The sequence below is a fragment of the Astatotilapia calliptera genome, chromosome 7 (assembly GCF_900246225.1).
Source record: "Astatotilapia calliptera chromosome 7, fAstCal1.2, whole genome shotgun sequence".
In the NCBI taxonomy this organism is placed as follows: Eukaryota; Metazoa; Chordata; class Actinopteri; order Cichliformes; family Cichlidae; genus Astatotilapia; species Astatotilapia calliptera.
In genome coordinates, this window is record NC_039308.1 from 34271425 (window position 1) to 34289784 (window position 18360).

The 18360-nt window shown below is 41.7% G+C and overlaps 1 protein-coding gene across 1 annotated transcript in view; it reads left to right on the plus strand.

The window, feature by feature from the left end:
* vldlr (very low density lipoprotein receptor) overlaps positions 1 to 18360 on the plus strand; it is a 72487-nt gene that overhangs the window by 25637 nt on the left and 28490 nt on the right. The window contains exons 4-6 of the mRNA XM_026174470.1: positions 10754 to 10876; positions 12405 to 12613; positions 17228 to 17390. Of these exons, the coding sequence (XP_026030255.1) occupies positions 10754 to 10876; positions 12405 to 12613; positions 17228 to 17390 (495 nt within the window). The remainder of the gene's footprint in view (positions 1 to 10753; positions 10877 to 12404; positions 12614 to 17227; positions 17391 to 18360) is intronic.

An 18360-nucleotide genomic window follows, 5' to 3' on the forward strand; every position in this document is an offset into this window, starting at 1 on the left:
TGTTACAATTATAGAACCAGGCACTAAATTTAACTTGGAACACGGGGGTGTCAACACTTTTATCAGTGTTTGGAGTGAGATTTGCTGGGGCAGCAGAGCATCTCAGGTGTCTGACAGGGTTGCGCACCAGCTCTGAGTTTTCACAATGAGCAGTCGTGTGTCTGGTATAGTCCCTTTCCTCCCACTGCAGAATTTCAACTCAGCAGGTTCAGTGCACAAACCTGAAAACGATACGAAAGTAACAACCAGCAGAAAAGCAACATCTTAGAGTTGGGGGCCAATCCTTTCTGCACTCCTGTGAGGGGATGTTTGGTGCTTTCTGCCAAAACATGAGCGGGACCCGTTGGGGAGTCGTTTCAGCAGCAGTTGTTCCAAGCCGTTGGCTGTTAGGTGTTGCTGAGGCTACAACAGAATTCCTACAGTTAGAAAGACAAAGTGGGTGAAGTGAAAACAAAGACTTTTAGGCCTATAAAATGGAGAGAAACTCCACTGTAAAGTCGTCAGTGAAATGAATGAAAAGGAATTAAATCTCTAATTCATCCCCCTGTGCATCAGTTCAAACATTGAAATAACTTTGTATAATACAACCACTGTTAAACAAGACTTGGCTGACCACCTGCTGTTATCCATTCAGTAACTGCAAATCAGTGTATGGCTTCCCAGATGGGACAAATGAGAACTAGAATGTCTTGGAATACTAAGCAGCCAGGTCGCGTTGTTGGATTGAAGACAAACCCTTCTCTGTGTATTTGACAATAAACACGTCTTATTGCCTGCGCACCACATTTTGACCCAGTGTAAAGCTGATCATGTTGAATGTGACAAAGTAATGATTAGACTAGTTTGGACAGTTGTGAGGTTTCAGTGTTCTGGCTAAAGCAGACTAATGTTGGAGTAACAAGGTTCTTTTTACTTAACTGCCAACTGTAGTGAAGCAAGTTGACATGGCTGAAAAGATCCAACAGTAGTTGTGTTTTTCCTTTCAGTCGCTCCACTATTTGTTTTCGCCCGTGACGTTCAGTCAGAAGGCAGAAGCCTGATGGATGCTGGTTTGAACACCTGTTGGGAAGCTTTTGTTACTTGTAGTAACACAGCATGCTGTGGTGACACCATTAAATATAATTTGACTTCAGCTGAATCTTGTCAGCTCCACACACCGACGTAGGTTTCAGGTGCAAGAAAAGGAGAATATGGTGACTGTAAATGACAGCAGGATGCAGCAGTCGAAAGACTCAGTAAGGGGAAAAAATAACTTGCTGTTTTCTTTCACTGTATTTATCCTCAGCCTGTTTAGTTTTGGCCTAAGGAAAAGCAAATGCATAAGTGATGTCATCTTAAAGACCTTTGTTACACTTTGATTTTGTTATTTGGTAAAATAATTAAGTTGAACTTTGTTTTTGGGTTGGGTTTTTGTTGTTTTTGTTTTGTTTTTGTTTTTTTTTAACCCATAAAATGATTCGGGGACTTCATATTTTAGCGCTGGTAATGAATTTGTACCAGATGTATACAAATGCCCGTAACAATGTATTGGATTGGACCACAAGTGGAAAAAGTAGTTATAGGTCACCAATTTTTAAAAGTATCAATACTCAACAGTAAAAACTGACACTGGACATTATTTTACTGTTAATACAAGAGCACGAAACCCCATTAGGGGCTCCAAAGGACACAAAGGGCCAGTCAGGCAAAACGCTAAAATAATGGGGGCGCAAACAAGGTTGGTGAGCTGCAGGTTAACACTCCTGTTATGTTGCAGGTCAGATTGACCCAGAACAGAAGAGATGTCACATGTCATCTGCATCACTACAGAAAATGAAACTAATCATAATTATAAAAGAAAATTGTAAAATCAATGCCAGTGTTTCTGACACTTTTCGATGAGTAAATTTCTCCCGGGTCAAATTAACCCAGAAGCATAACTCGTGTTCCTGGAAACCAACATAACAGGAGGGTTAGGAGTATTTGGGAGTGCTTTCAGAACTCAACCGCTCCTGTCAAAAAGCAGCTCTCATAAAGTTGTGCGTATGTAAAAAGTGTGTCTGTCCATCCACTAGCTTGGTTACAAAATGCAATTACAAATGCAACATACGCAGCACATACGTAGGCCATCAAGCAAATGTTAGAGGTCTGTATTGCAACATTATCAAGGTTTGAGCACAAAACAATGGAATAGAAAATATTTATGAATGGGAACTTGTATATAACTGGTGTTTAAAAATTTACATTCATAGATATTATTTATAATCAGAGGTGTTGTTTGTGTATTTATGAACATTAACTGACGAGTTGTTAGAGAAGCTTGAAGTGGTGAGACTCTCTACTGTAGTAACACATTTGAGGAGAATAACAACCCCAGGATAAACGGGAATGTTGGCAGGTGAGAGTATGGTCCGGTGGGTTGGAGGAGCCACATTCCCAAGTTTAAGAACAAAGTAACTTTCAGTTGCCATTTAACTTGCCCCCCCCCCCCCCCCTTTTTTTTTTTTTTTTCTTTCACCCCTGATTGAAGTCATGAAACTCATCTAAGTGTTTTTCTCTGAAATCAGCTTGAGCTTTTGTACGGTTTATGCTCTACAAAAGCTTGTAGTGCATGTCTCACTTTTCACTTGGAAAAGTGTCTCGGTCAACTGAAGGTCTTGACAGGGATATCAGTTTGCAGTCTGTGTGAGAAGTTCCAGTCATAACTACAGTGGTGTACGTGCCAGTCAACACTGCTACTGTAGCATTTATCGCTGTACTGTTTGACCAGCTGTTGCTCATGACTTTACAGCAGGCAACAGAGTGACGTCGTCTGAGTGGCTACATGCCTGTTTTTCCTTCACATTTGCATGAAGGACTTTTGTACTGCAGTTGCATTTCTGGAAATTATTTCAGTTTATTTCCCTGTACAAAAACACTTGAGACCTCTTGGTAAACAGAACTTGCAGAACAGGCGTAGTTTCACTATGTGGATCTTGGCAGGATTCTTCCATGTTTGCTTTGTCTCAAGTGTCAGTTTTATGTGGCTAATGAGAGAAATTTAAATTGGTGTAAACTCGAGGCTTGGAAAGTGTTCATGATTGGAAGTAGCATTAAATAAGATTAATAATTTAAAGCTTGCTTCCTTGAAACAGTGTTAACATGTATTTAATCTTGTGGTATAATTGTTATACCAGTCTCTCAATTCCATTTTAGATTCTACGTAATTGGTTACTGGGAGCACTTATCAGTGTATTGAGGAGAAACTGCATGTGTATGTTAGCTTGGAGGGGCTCAGAGCTACGTTCAAAATCAGTAAAGACAAATGGACGACACAGAGCTGCCATTTGGTCTTTGATTTTAATCACAGAATCAAGTCAAAGATTAAGCCAACAGCTGTGTTTTTGTGTACATGAGTGTTTCAGTTTTCAAGATTTTTCTTTCCTCAGAAGATTCCACAAAAAGTCCAGTTGGATTCAAAACAACAGTTTGGTTTTTCATAGTTCAGACTTTACAGAGTTAATAAAATATGAAGAATTTTCAGGAAAAGGTAATGGAGGTTTTACCTGGAGGCAGTGATTTGCCATGAAGGTTTGAAAGAAACTCCATTTGGACGCTTCCTTCTAAGCCAGCTTCACTGTGGAAACATCACTAGTTTATATAGACAAATGATTTATTTATTTTTATTTCTAGTCTAAAGGGAGATGAATGAGCCTTTGTAAGCCCCTATAAAGGCCTCCTTAGGCAAAAATGTTAATGAGAAATGTTAATGTCATTTGCTGTGAAACTACCATAATCTTAAAATGCCATAATACAAATTTTATTCAGCTCAATTGTAGTTTGTTGGAATTTACCAACTGCTAACTCAAATTTGACTTCAGTCACTTCATTGTTGTATACCTTGCTAGTACCTGGTTGGATAGGGATGGGAATAGAGAAGCAGTTCTCTACAAGAACTAGTTCCCAGTGGTGCAAGTAGTTAAATTTCTTGGTCTTGTTAAGCTTGGCATACACGGTGCGATATTATTATTATTATTATTATTAGGGCCCGAGCACTGAGAGTGCGAAGGCCCTATTGTATCTGCTCCGTTTCTTATTATTATTATTAGGGCCCGAGCACTGAGAGTGCGAAGGCCCTATTGTATCTGCTCCGTTTCTTATTATTATTATTATTATTATTATTATTATTCACCCCAAACAAGGGCCTTTTTGAGGGCCTAAACATGCTCAAAAACTCATGAAATTTTGCACACATGCCAGGTCTGGTGAAAAATTTTGTATTTTAATGGTTTTACATATGAGCACTGGGAAATGGCTCTAGAGCGCCACCTATGCCTTGTTAAATGCAGCCCTACGACCACATCGTTTGAGCTACATGTATGAAATTTGGCACACATGTGTATCATGCCAAGACGAACAAAAAAGTCTGTGGGCCCATTGACGCAAACCCAACAGGAAGTCCGCCATTTGGAAGAGAAGGTGACATTTTGGCTCTAATTTTGCCATTTCCATGCCTCGAACTTTTGCGAACTCCTCCTTGGGGTTTCATTTCATAACCTTCAAATTTGGACAGTGTCAACTACACCCTTGTGCCATGTTAAATTGCGGAGCTTTTGAGTTTTCACAATACTATGAGGCCGTGGCGCCATGGCGAATTTCGATGACTCGCCATCAAAATCTTATTGCCTCTCATTCTGTCATACATGTTCCGATCTTGACCAAAGAGCACACATATGATAAGGCTCCACCCCTGAACATATTTCAACTGCCATATTTGACATCAAGGACAGCGCCACCTAGTGGGAACAGGAAATGTCATGTTTTACACTTTGGGGTACAGTATAGTGATGGGTGACATCTGCAGCCTCAAATTTCTCCAGGAAAGCCTTAAGGAGTTGTTCTTGGGTTACAGTGAAAACTGTGACTTTTCACGAAAGGGTGTGACCCCAGCAGCATGGCGAACTTTGATGTCACGCCATGAAGAAACAAATTAGTATAACTCAATGAAATCCAGTCTGATCAGTACCAGACTTTACAGGCATGATGTCAGACCCGCCCTGAACAGATTGATGTGCCCATTGTCGGAAATACGGACAGCGCCACCTAGTGGCAACAGGAAATGTCATGGCTTTAATTTTGTTGTACTGATTTTCACAGGTTCATCGTGGCCACCTCAAAAGCGGTGAATATCAACATCAGTCCCTCGTGATGCTTCAGTGCAAAAATTGTGACTTTAAACTGAACGGCGCACCCTGGTGGTAACGCGGTTCACCATGAAAGATGAAGTGGCTTTTGAGGGGCTTGGAAAGTTTATAGAGGCTTGAAATTTGGCACACACCTCCAAATGGATGAAGGCTTTGTTGTCATGTGATCATTTTCATTGAATAGCGCGAAATGGCTCCACAGCGCCCCCTACAATATTTCAAAACATCAGCCCCTGCTCTGTGTTTCATCTATGAGTCTGACACTTGGTAAGCTTGTGTAAGATATCAAGATGTACAAAAAAGTCTCTTGGAGCAATATCCCAAATCCAACAGGAAGTCAGCCATTTTAAAATTAATGTGTAATTTTGATGACATTTTCCCCCCTTTTCAGGCCTCATACTTTGACGAACTCCTCCAAGGGATTTCATCATATTGAAGCATTCTTCAGTGTGTAGAATCTAAAGACCTTTGTGATGTTAAATTGCGAAGCTTTTTCCGTTCAGGGAAACGGGGTGGTCATGGCGGCACATAGAGTTTCAATCACTCGCAAAAAGCAGTAATCTGCTGTCACTAAAAAACACAATGTCCAATCTCTCCCAAAGGTCGCAGGTGTGATGAGACTCGAGCTTGGAAATGTTTGTTATGCTATTTGTCAATAATGGTTAGAGCGCCACCTAGTGGCATGACTATAATCCTGGTTGAATAAGATGAAATGTTAGCTGGTGATTAAAAGCATGAAATCCATCAATGTGACATCACATCGGACGTGCCGGTTTGAGGTGTTGGCAGTGGCTCGACGTGCCGGGGGTGCGAGGGCCCTCATAACGCTGCTTGCAGCTTTAATTATTATTATTATTATTATTATTATTATTATTCACCCCAAACAAGGGCCTTTTTGAGGGCCTAAACATGCTCAAAAACTCATGAAATTTTGCACACATGCCAGGTCTGGTGAAAAATTTTGTATTTTAATGGTTTTACATATGAGCACTGGGAAATGGCTCTACAGCGCCACCTATGCCTTGTTAAATGCAGCCCTACGACCACATCGTTTGAGCTACATGTATGAAATTTGGCACACATGTGTATCATGCCAAGACGAACAAAAAAGTCTGTGGGCCCATTGACGCAAACCCAACAGGAAGTCCGCCATTTGGAAGAGAAGGTGACATTTTGGCTCTAATTTTGCCATTTCCATGCCTCGAACTTTAACGAACTCCTCCTTGGGATTTGGTCCTATAAGCTTCAAATTTGGACAGTGTCAACTACACCCTTGTGCCATGTTAAATTGCGGAGCTTTTGAGTTTTCACAATAGTATGAGGCCGTGGCGCCATGGCGAATTTTGATGACTCGCCATGAAAATCTTATTGCCTCTCATTCTGTCATACATGTTCCGATCTAGACCAAAGAGCAAACATATGATAAGGCTCCACCCCTGAACATATTTCAACTGCCATATTTGACATCAAGGACAGCGCCACCTAGTGGGAACAGGAAATGTCATGTTTTACACTTTGGGGTACAGTATTGTGATGGGTGACATCTGCAGCCTCAAATTTCTCCAGGAAAGCCTTAAGGAGTTGGTCTTGGGTTACAGTGAAAACTGTGACTTTTCACGAAAGGGTGTGACCCCAGCAGCATGGTGAACTTTGATGTCACGCCATGAAGAAACAAATTAGTATAACTCAATGAAATCCAGTCTGATCAGTACCAGACTTTACAGGCATGATGTCAGACCCGCCCTGAAAAGATTGATATGCCCATTGTCGGAAATACGGACAGCGCCACCTAGTGGCAACAGGAAATGTCATGGCTTTAACTTTGTTGTACTGATTTTCACAGGTTGATCGTGGCCACCTCAAAAACGGTGAATATCACCATCAGTCCCTCGTGATGCTTCAGTGCAAAAATTGTGACTTTAAACTGAACGGCGCACCCTGGTGGCAACGCGGTTCATCATGAAAGATGAAGTGGCTTTTGAGGGGCTTGGAAAGTTTATAGAGGCTTGAAATTTGGCACACACCTCCAAATGGATGAAGGCATTGTTGTTATGTAACCATTTTCCTTGAATAGCGCAAAATGGCTCCACAGCGCCCCCTACAATATTTCAAAACATCAGCCCCTGCTCTGTGTTTCATCTATGAGTCTGACACTTGGTGAGCTTGTGTAAGATATCAAGATGTACAAAAAAGTCTCTTGGAGCAATATCCCAAATCCAACAGGAAGTCAGCCATTTTAAAATTAATGTGTAATTTTGATGACATTTTCCCCCCTTTTCAGGCCTCATACTTTGACGAACTCCTCCAAGGGATTTCATCATATTGAAGCATTCTCCAGTGTGTAGAATCTAAAGACCTTTGTGATGTTAAATTGCGAAGGTTTTTACGTTCAGGGAAACGGGGTGGTCATGGCGGCACGTAGAGTTTCAATCACTCGCAAAAAGCAGTAATCTGCTGTCACTAAAAAACACAATGTCCAATCTCTCCCAAAGGTCGCATTATATTATTATTATTGTTATTAATAGTGGAGTATACCTTGGATTAGCTGGTGATTAAAGCAGAAACTCTTGACCACACGTGCCGGTGAAGTGTTAAGCGTCCTGAGTCATAACGTCTTAATATTATTTATTATTTTTATTATTTTATTATGGGCAGCACGGTCACGGTGGTTAGCACTGTTTGCAACACAGCAAGAAGGTCCTGAGTTCCAATTCCACCATCAGCCGGGTCTTTTCTGTGTGGAGTTCGCATGTTCTCCCAGTGTCTGCGTGGGTTCCTCCGGTTACTCGGGCTTCCTCCCACCGTCCAAAGGGAATGGCCAGTTTGGGTGGGGATAGGTTAATTGGATAATCCAAATTGCCACTAGGTGTGAATGTGAGTGTGAATGGTTGTCTGTCCTTGTGTGTTAGCCTTGCGACAGACTGGCGACCTGTCCAGGGGGTACCCCGCCTCTCGCCCTATGACAGCTGGGATTGGCTCCAGCACCCCCCGCGACCCTGAAAAAGGATAAGCGGTAGCGAATGGATGGATGGATTATTATTATTATTATTATTATTATTATTTATTTTTTTGGCCCATTTTGAGCCGATTTTTCAGTCGTCTGACTGTTTTGGGGGTCGGCCCGAGTTTCGGCTTCATCGTGTGTCGTGCATCGTGTAGTATACGTGGGGTAACGAGAAGCGATTAACACCTCACGACCAGCTTCCGATCATCAATCGCTTCGTAAGAAAATCAAACCTGTTTGAAATCCTGTTGGCCATCGTGAGGGTGTCACCGCAGCCTGTCACACCACGCATGAGCAAACACAGAAATGAAAGTGAAGACGGAGTAGCACAACAGTGCAGCGTGTGATCTGGACACAAGTGAAGAAAGCACAACTTGTAGAGCTTGCCAAAGTTCTACAAGTTGTGCTTTCATCACTGTTGTGCTGCTCAGTCTTCACTTTAATTTCTGTATTTGCTCATCTGAGCCTTTTCGATGTGGCCTCACAAAATTATCACGACCGCAACAACCGTGAAAATAGTTGGATGGACACTGCTGCTCAATCACAGCTGCCTAATGTTTTTCATTAGCAATTTAGCAAAGTTGATGGTGGTGGTCTGTGTGTCACTCAGAGCGAGAGACAGATTTTGTTATAACCTTCATGTTATGGACGCACAGTGTGAGCACTGAGGTCGCATCAGAGCATCGGGCCGTATAGTGTGAGACCCTGCATCGTGAATTAGGAACTTCTAACCCCTGCGAGTCAATCGTACAGTTTGAGCAGGAGCTGAATAACGCGACTAAAAAAAATCGCAGTGTTTGCCCAGCTGTAGTTGGCTTGCCTATCGATTCTGCTTATTGGTTCCACTTCCACCGCAATCAGCTGATTTCAATTCATGTGTCTAAGTGGGAAAATAATGGCACAGTTTATAGCATGGACAAGAGCGTGATGCATCCAGGACAGAAACAACTGCATTATTCTGCTAACACAATTTCAGCTATTTGCAAGCATCTGCACAGCCAGCCAGCATGCTAAAGTTAAGCTAGCCAAGAAAACAGTGAATGCTAACCCCAGCCCAGCAGCCACATTCTGAACTTAAACGGGTAACAAAATCCCAGCATATCATCTGAAAGGCTCAGGTCAGCCTGTCTGGCACCAACAAGCATGCCATTCAGTGAAATAACCTTCATTCTGATGCAGACATCAAACCAGCCTGCTCAAGTACTTTGTGTGCGCGTGCAGTGTACAGACTATGCAGAAACTTGTACTCTACTGATTAATGGCTGAACTGGAACTTTTCACCCTGTATTCTTAAGAGTGAAGAGGAGACTGCAAAATCAACTAGTCAGTGATGGGGATAAGTGTTAGTGCGCACACTGGCTCCTGTGCACTGTGTGTGCAGTGTGCAGCTGAGAGACCAAACTGGGTTCAGAATTATGTCAGTATATCACCAGCCTGGCTTATCACCCAAACTACAATTCTCATAGTCAATAATTCATACATCTGTGGGAGTCACTCTTCTATTCACCTTCATCTGCTGCTCCACCGAGCAGCTCTTATCACTGCACAGCCAGTTTTATGTGCATGCTGCTTATCTCCAGTGTGAGATGAAGGGATAAGAAGCGAACTTGATCTTGGAGCTGAAATTTTATGGAAGAAAGTATTGTTTGGGGAATATGTATCCTGGGGGAGGAAAAAGGGGCTTCCTGATAGTTCAGTAGAATTCTGAGTCGCATTTCTGGAGATGGAATTTAACCCCTTTTCTGGCCATAAAGGGGATCGTATTGTATTAGTAGCTGGCTTTTAAAATAAAGTACATGATCAAGAAAGTTGACAATGCTAAAACAAAACCGAAGACAATGGAAAAGATGATGTACATTCTGACAGATTAACCTGGAAAATATTTGCACCGTAAACATGAAAGGAATCTCAACACTGTTGTATAAATAGTATTTTGCTGCATCAAAGCTGTTGCTGTTCCAGCTAAATGGATTATCTAACAGCTTGCGATTGTATGGTTCTTGAGGTGTTGTGAACATCTGACTTTGTTTTCAGTCGCACCTCAGTGCAGCATAACGTTGCCCCGAGCCCTCCAGCTCTCACAAAATGTCAGTTACTGTCATTGGGGCCGCCACGAATGAACCTAAAAGGTAACTGAGTCGCTGCAGCCTTTAGATGATACAGTGTTTTTGTTCATCACATAAACATGATGTGCATCGTTTCCTAAACCCATGTAAAGGAGTCTTGCATTCTTACCTCTGCTTACAAAAGCACGCAGACAGTTGAGCCATCTCAGCTTAAATTGGTCCTTTTTAATATCCCTGTAGAATACATCATTCATTGGAACAGCACCAGCAGTCAGCTGGACTCTTAGTGGTACATTTTGGCCTTTTAGTGACTGCAGCAGAACGCCAAACATCTCTGCTGTTCTGTCTTTTTGATTTCCTGTGTTGTTGGTAAAGGGAGAAAATATGTAATTTACAAAATATGTTAAACATTTAAAAAAAAAATATATATATATACATACACACACACACACACACACACACACGGAATATATGACGGAGCATGAAAATATCTAAGATCTGTTTGTTTTCTTTCCATACAGACATGAGGACATGCCGGATGAATGAGTTTAGCTGTGGCGCCGGCTCAACCCAGTGTATCCCAGTCTTCTGGAAATGTGACGGTGAGAAGGACTGCGACAGCGGCGAGGACGAGGTCAACTGTGGTAGGTGGACGCTGTTTGGCTTGGAGTGCACATGACTTCAGTTGATTTCAATAACTGGCTATTCATTTTAAGTGATGAGGATATTGTTCGGTGTTCTTGAAATCCTTTGGGATTTAAAACATTCCCAGGTTGCCATCAAACACTCGTGTAGTTTGTCACAGCTAAGCAGTGACATCTTCATTTCTCATGTTTGCTGTTCATTGATGAGCACCGTGATGCTGGGAGCTGCAGAAATGCTGCCGTGGACGTAATGAATTGAGACTATCACTGTGAAGCCATTTGAAGTCTCCTTTAGAGCTGCAGCTGAGCAGTTTTCTTTGCCATCTCATTAATATCACAAGTGCACATAAGTTCTTGGTGTGTTTAAGTGTTTCAGAAGTGTTCGAAGTACTGCTTATTACTTGTAGCATTTGGTTTCCAGCTTTTATTGAAGTATTAAAACTGCTTCTAATCGCTGGCATCAGTTTGCCGCCTCCAGCTGTTTATCCTAAATTCTTGCATAAACAAGCTAACGGCTTTTCCTGCACAGCCCGGTCTGAACGATAACACAATCTGACAGTGAAGCACCCTGTAGACATTTAGGTTTTTAATTAGGGCAAATGATTACTTCACATACACATTAAAATGGCTTGCATACTTTTAAGCCATATCTTGGAAGATTTTAATAATTGGCTTTGCACATTTGTGCTGAGTGCGTGACTCATGTTGTCTAAAAGGTGCCAATTTTGAGCATTAGCACTAATGTGTGACACTATACATATATCATTGTTTAAATACTGCTTAGTATCAGCTCTGAAGCAGCTGAAAACACTCAGAAGCTCAGCTACGGGTAATTGTTTGTTCCTGTTGAGTCTGCACCCTTGTTGTCCTTGAACTGTGTGCTGTGATGACTTACTGCAGCGTAGCGTGCTTAGACGGTGACCCCTTTTTTTTTTTTTTTTTTTTTTTTAAAGTGAGCTGCCACAATACAGTGTAAATCGCAATCTTGCAAACTCAATGTCTCGCGCATTCTTGGAGCTTCCAGTCGCTGCACTAAACTAACACTGGTGTTATTAGAGAAAGCAGAGAGGTGCACACATGATGGGTTTTGCTGTTGAGGTTTTAAAAATGGCTGTGAACTGGTCATCAAGCTGGACTTGTGAAAACAAAATGCAGTATTTTAAATATTGAATATTTTGGATGGAAGTCGTTAACAGGCACACAGCAAGTTGTTGACTCGGTTCTGCCCTGTGTGAACTTTTCAGGACTCGGTCTGTGTGTGTGTTCATGTGACAAATGTTTTGCTCCAGCTGAAGCGTGGCATTGCGCTTGTTAATCTGAGACATGTCCTCTGCTGCTTGTCCAAGGAAACAAAGGCTGAGGCTTGAAACTTAAGTTTAGCCTATTGTTTTAAAGCTGTAATAACAGTAAACAGAGGTCATAAATTCTAGCTTTAAAAAAAAAAGTCTTATTACTGTTACTGCATTAAAAATTCTGTGCTGTCAGTCCTTTCACAGCACACTCACATTTTTCCCATAACCCTCTCCAGGAAACATCACATGTGCCCCAAATGAGTTTACATGTGCCAGTGGACGCTGCATCTCCCGGAACTTTGTGTGTAATAGCGAGGATGACTGCGGCGATGGTTCGGATGAGGTGGAGTGCGCGCCGTCCTCCTGCGGGCCCAGCGAGTTCCAGTGTGGAAACTCTTCATGCATCCCGGCCAGCTGGGTGTGTGACGATGACGTTGACTGCCAGGTAAGAAAGAATGCCACACAAGAATTGTGTCAGAGTGCACTCTGACAAATTAGTAACTGAATATGGTCCTTGTGACCCAGCCTGTCTCAGTTATTTATTAATGGGAGCAGATGATTAGGGTCTGACTAAAGTATGGTCGCATGGCAGGAAGTGTTTTGGTGTTATGCTGATTCAAACTAAACAACCCATGTAGGATAAAATTCTTATGGTGTTCTGATCAGTAAACCTGACCTTTGACCAGTGTAGCTTTTTAGCACTTATTTGCTTAATCTCACAACACTGTCAAAACTTGCCTTTGACTTTCTATGAGAATGCGTCGAACCCAGATCAGTGTTTGTTTTTAGGACCCAAATTTATTAAATCTAATGAATACAACCCAGCTGCAACCTCCAGGGCCAAAACATTAAGCCAACACAGATGTGCCAAAAGCAGTTTCCACAGTCTCGTGTTCTTTAAAACTGGATTTTAGAATAGAATTGGTGTGTGTGATGAAGTTGTGTTTAGAGTGAAATTCTAGTGTTAGTATCTTGAACTAATTAGAATTACAAGATACAGCGGTACAGTACCACTGTGGCGTCGCCAGTTGCATCACTGCTGGGCAGCAAAGGAGGTTGTTGTGGTGCTATACTATAGACAACATGTGGATAAAACACTTGATATAATTGACATTTATTTTTGACCATAATTGGTCACTGACAACATCCATCAGCACAACCATATTATGACTCCAGCTTGCTGTTCAACTGCCACAGTGCACGCCACCCTCTGATCTAAAAATGGTTACTTCTGGTACCAAACAAACTACCATGACAGCAACTGAAATACTACAGATGTAGTGCCAAAATGTGGAGTTGAAACCCAGTGGATGATGTCAGTTTTAACATCTGTCTTTAAAACTGTCGTATGGACAAAACAGAAAAATGAATGCTGGCTCTTCAGTGGGAGCAGTAGAGGTGAGGTGAGGAGAGGGATGAGGGGGATGTCGGCTGCAGACAACGAGTGCACCAATCCAGAAACTGCAAACTCGCTGAGTTAACTGGTCACAGGGCTCGTCCTGTGTCAGCATTATACACACCCACACACAAGCTGGAGGGGAGATGCATCTGCCACATGTCAGATGACACAAATCTGATCTTGCACTTTATTCTAGAGAACACTGAATGCCAGAACTGAAATCTGATTCAGAGGTGCTGAATAATGGCAAACTCCATGAAATGGATGGACATGACAAATCATTTTACATCAAGATAGTAAAAAGAGAACCTTTTGTCAGGGTTGCAGTAGGGATACGGTCTTAATTTGAGGCAGACTGCCAATCAATGGTCCGATATTTAACACCCCCACATAGTTATTAACTGATACTTACTATACGTATTCATGAAGAGGTATTAAATCATTTTCTGCTCTTGTAATACTTGACCCTTTATATGCATTGTCAACTCAAACTTTAGTCTATCCTTAAAATACTGATGTTCTTCACATGATGAATAAAAGCTTAAGCTCACTCTTTCCTTTTTATGAGGAAACGTTTTTGTACATGAATACAATTTAGTCTCTTCTAAATCAGTCTTTTCTTTTATAACATTAAAACTTTATTTTAAGATCCTACATTGAATAGGCAAAATCTGTGACTGAGACATGCAGAGTTAAAACTCGGGTTTCCTGACTCTGGCTTTGCATCTTCACTTTGTCTTCAGGTGTTTTTGTTGAGCCTTAAGTATCTGCGGTAGAGATGGCACGATACCACTTTATGTTCGATACCGATATCATAAATTTGGATTTCTGCCGATACGATAAGAATCTGATATAGTGTGTTTTTAATCAATGAAACTGGTTTTTTAATATCTTGAGCATGACTTTATACAAGATGCAGCAAGTTTAAATAAACAACACGAGAAAATTAAGCTTGCAAAACTGGTGTGCATGGATGTGCGCGCCTAGGGATGTCATACTGCTTTCTTTACAGTGAGGCTACACACATTTGGGAAATGAGGGAGTGAACTTGTGCATCTTTGCTGTACACCTGCATTGGATTTCCCACATGCATTTCAGGTGTACAGCAAAGATGCACAAGTTCACTCCCTCATTTCCTAAATGTGTGTAGCCTCACTGTAAAGAAAGCAGTATGACATCCCTAGGCGCGCACATCCATGCACACCAGTTTTGCAAGCTTAATTTAGTCGTACCACCCAGCAGCCACTGACCTGCCTCACACACAAATATTTTCACACACTGCAGAACAAGTTCTACTGATGCAACAATATGCTGCATACCCATTAATTGGCTCACCGGACACAAACACTCACACCCACAAATATTTAAAGGGCTGTGTTCAGTGGGAATGTCGTTATTGTTCCCTCTCTGCTTCTCACACCCCGCCTGCCCTGTGTCAGTATTACGGAGCAGCAGACACGTGCGTTCTCACACTCCATTAATCTGCTCCCATGTGAGTCGGTGACTTTGTGAGATGATGAAAGTGTGAGAAACTCCTTCGTGCTGCTTCTCTTGCTCCTGTTCTGGTCTGTTTGGCAGAGATTAATTCTAATTAATGAGCTAATCATCAGAGATCTAAGTGCTAAATGCTTCTGGCTATGTTATCTGTGACCTGTATGCCCCCCTCCACTTCCAGATCATATGTAAATAATAGTGTGAGGAACCGTGTGTATGTGTCTGGGCTCTGTCCTTCAGTGGCTGATGGTGCAAAACTTGGTTTAAAAGTTTTAAAATGTCTCATTAGAATTATAAAACCCACAAATGGCCTTTGACATGCAGCTTGACTAAAGTTTCTCATACACTCAAACCAGACCCTAGTAAATAAGTTTGTATTAAAGTATTACATAACAGATGTGCTTGTTTTAACTTGTTTCAGAGCTGGTTTAATAAAGGACTCGTTTGCTTTTTAGTCATTGTATTTCAGATTACAGTGACTTAAACCTCAATTTCACACTTTAATATGAAATAAGCTGCTGATGGCCAGAGAATGTTTTTGGTTTTAAAAAAAAAAACAAAAAACACACCTGTCATTGCCAGGAACATCATCAGTAGCCTAGATAAGCAAATGGCTGGCCAGCCGGCTTGCCTGATAGGTGAACTGAGTCTGAGCCATCAGCTCTCCCTGCCAGGTTTACTAGCTTTAAGTTAGACACAATTTTGAGTTGGGAGTTTGCCAACAACTTTAGGATGATGCACTCAATGTTGCTTCTCTGCAAAATTAACTAGAGTTCAGACCTGTTGTATTTATGAATGGTGAAGGGAGGCAGTCTGTGCCTTCAGATTATTCCAGTAGACAGGAACAATGTAAAGAAACCTTCACCCTCAGCTCCATCACCCACAGCTGTTGATACTCCAGGATGCCTCAGTGAAATCACTTTATGGAGGCTTTGTCAGTCGGCATAATTTTAAAAATAAATAAAATATTGTTTGCCACACATGAGTTGCTCGTGTGTGGCAAACAGTGTTGTTACACCTGGCTTGGCAAATCTTTTCTGTCTGCTTGGATCAGCTGGAGGGAATTAATGTTGCTGTACTGCTGTGCAAATTGGGAGTTTCTGTGAGGCAACTGGTGATGCTGTGATTAATTGAAAAGGTGGCACAACGGCTGTTAGACTTAACTTTTTTTTTTTTTTTTTTTTTTTCTCTGACAAGCAGTCTCAAGTCCCCAAAAACCTCCTGAATTATGATTTTTGCCCAACTGAAAGGATGAATGGTTTCCACGGGTGGTCTCTGTAGCTTTCAAAAGTCCAAAAGACAGTCAGAGCGGAGTCTGACACCACTACAATGATGCTTTGTTCAACCAACACCTCAGACCTTTAAATTATGTAAAAGTATTGCAGAGTTGCACATTTAAAAAGCTGGAACCATTAAATTTCAGCTTTTCGTTATATAATTTACATGTAATTTTGGTCAGCACTGTGCATTTCCAGGGGATTTATTCAAAAGCTTCAATTCTTAATGAAAGCTTCAGATTGAAAGTGTAAAACTGACTAAATTATATATGCTAAATCAAAGAACTCCAAGGCACTCGTTTCAAATAAAATTTGAAGTGCTTTTATTCTCATGACATGGCTGTGCTTAACTTTAAACTCAACACAATTCAACAGACAAGTCTTCCAAACCCTTCCAAAGACCACGTCAAATAGAAGCGGTTTGAATTTGTGGTTTGTTTGGTTTTTTGTTTTTTTTTTAAGTCATTTAAATTGTGTAGTGTGTGTGGGGGTTTTTTTTTTTTTTTTTTTTTTTTTTTTTGATGACTAGCACTGACCAAGAAGACAAATGTCCTTTTTAGACTGTACATGTTTGCTTTTTGCTCCTGCTGGCAGTCTTTAATCTGATGGTCGCGTAAGGTCAAACACTTTATTATAACCTGTTTTCCATTGTAACTGGTATTTACTTTTACTTATGGCAGGCTCCCTTCCAGAAAATTGCTAGAAGAGGCAAGAAAACTGCACATAGAAAATTTTGCAAACTGAATATTTGCTGAAATAAACATCGCAAAACACTTTAACACCATTTAACCAATCAGGAGGTCCTATAATATGATTATGTCAGTTTCTCTGTAAAGTAAATGAGTATCAGCTCTTGCGGTGCCCTAAAAGTCACCTTGTGTCCTAACAGGACCAATCAGATGAGTCTCCATCCCGCTGTGGTCGGCACCCAACACCCCCAGCCAAGTGCTCGCCCAGCGAGATGCAGTGTCGCTCAGGAGAGTGCATTCACAAGAAGTGGAGGTGTGATGGAGACTCCGACTGCAAGGACGGCAGTGACGAAGCGAACTGTCGTATGTACACAAGCTTTGCTTGATTCACAATCCCAAATAATCTTTAGCTGATACTGGACAGAGGATAAATTACAGCTTACTATCTGAAACAAGCAGTTTGGGCTCCTTTCCAGCTCAATTTGATCCAGTGTTGTTCTGATGGGTAGCCTTTCCCAACAGCCAGCGGGTGGAGCTTCTGTTTGCACATAAAGTGAAATGGTCACACAACGATTATCACCCACCATTTTGGCGGCACTTGGCATAGAGCCACTACTCCTCCACATTGAAAGGAGGCAGTTCAGGTGCTTGACATCTTACTAGGATGCCTGCTGGATACCTCCTAGTTGAGTAGCTTTGGGCATGTCTTACAGGGGAAACGGTCCTGAGACAGACCCCAGGACACATTGGAGAGAGTGTCTCTCGGCTGGCTTGGGAATTCCTTTGTAGTCCTCTGAGGGGAGGTTCAAGGTTCTTTATTCATCACATGCATAGTTATACAAGTGTATATAACACAGTGAAATGTAACCTGACACGCTCCTCGACTTGTGCAAAAGGGGGGAGAGAGGAAGAACATTATATATTATATACATTAGGTGAATGTGCAGTAGTAGCATTGTAGCATTGTATGCAGCAAGCAGGTGAATTCTGTACATTAAGTGAATTAAATAAGAAGAGACAATATGAACATATTTAAAATTAAAGGAATTTGAAATGTACATTGTGCCGGTGGGTTTAGTGTATAAAAGAGTCCTCTCAGTCACTTATGGATTATGTGAGAGGGAGCATGAGTTAGTGTGTCAGGGCCTGGATGGCTTGGGGATAGAAGCTCCTCTTGAGTCTCTCTGTCCTTGCCCGGATGATGCGGAACCTTCTACCAGATTGCAGAAGTTGGAACAGTTTGTTGCCAGGATGGGACGGGTCCTTCAGTATCTGCGCTGCTCTAGTCCGGCATCTCCTGGTGTAGGTGTCCTGAAGCGGGGGGAGAGCAATC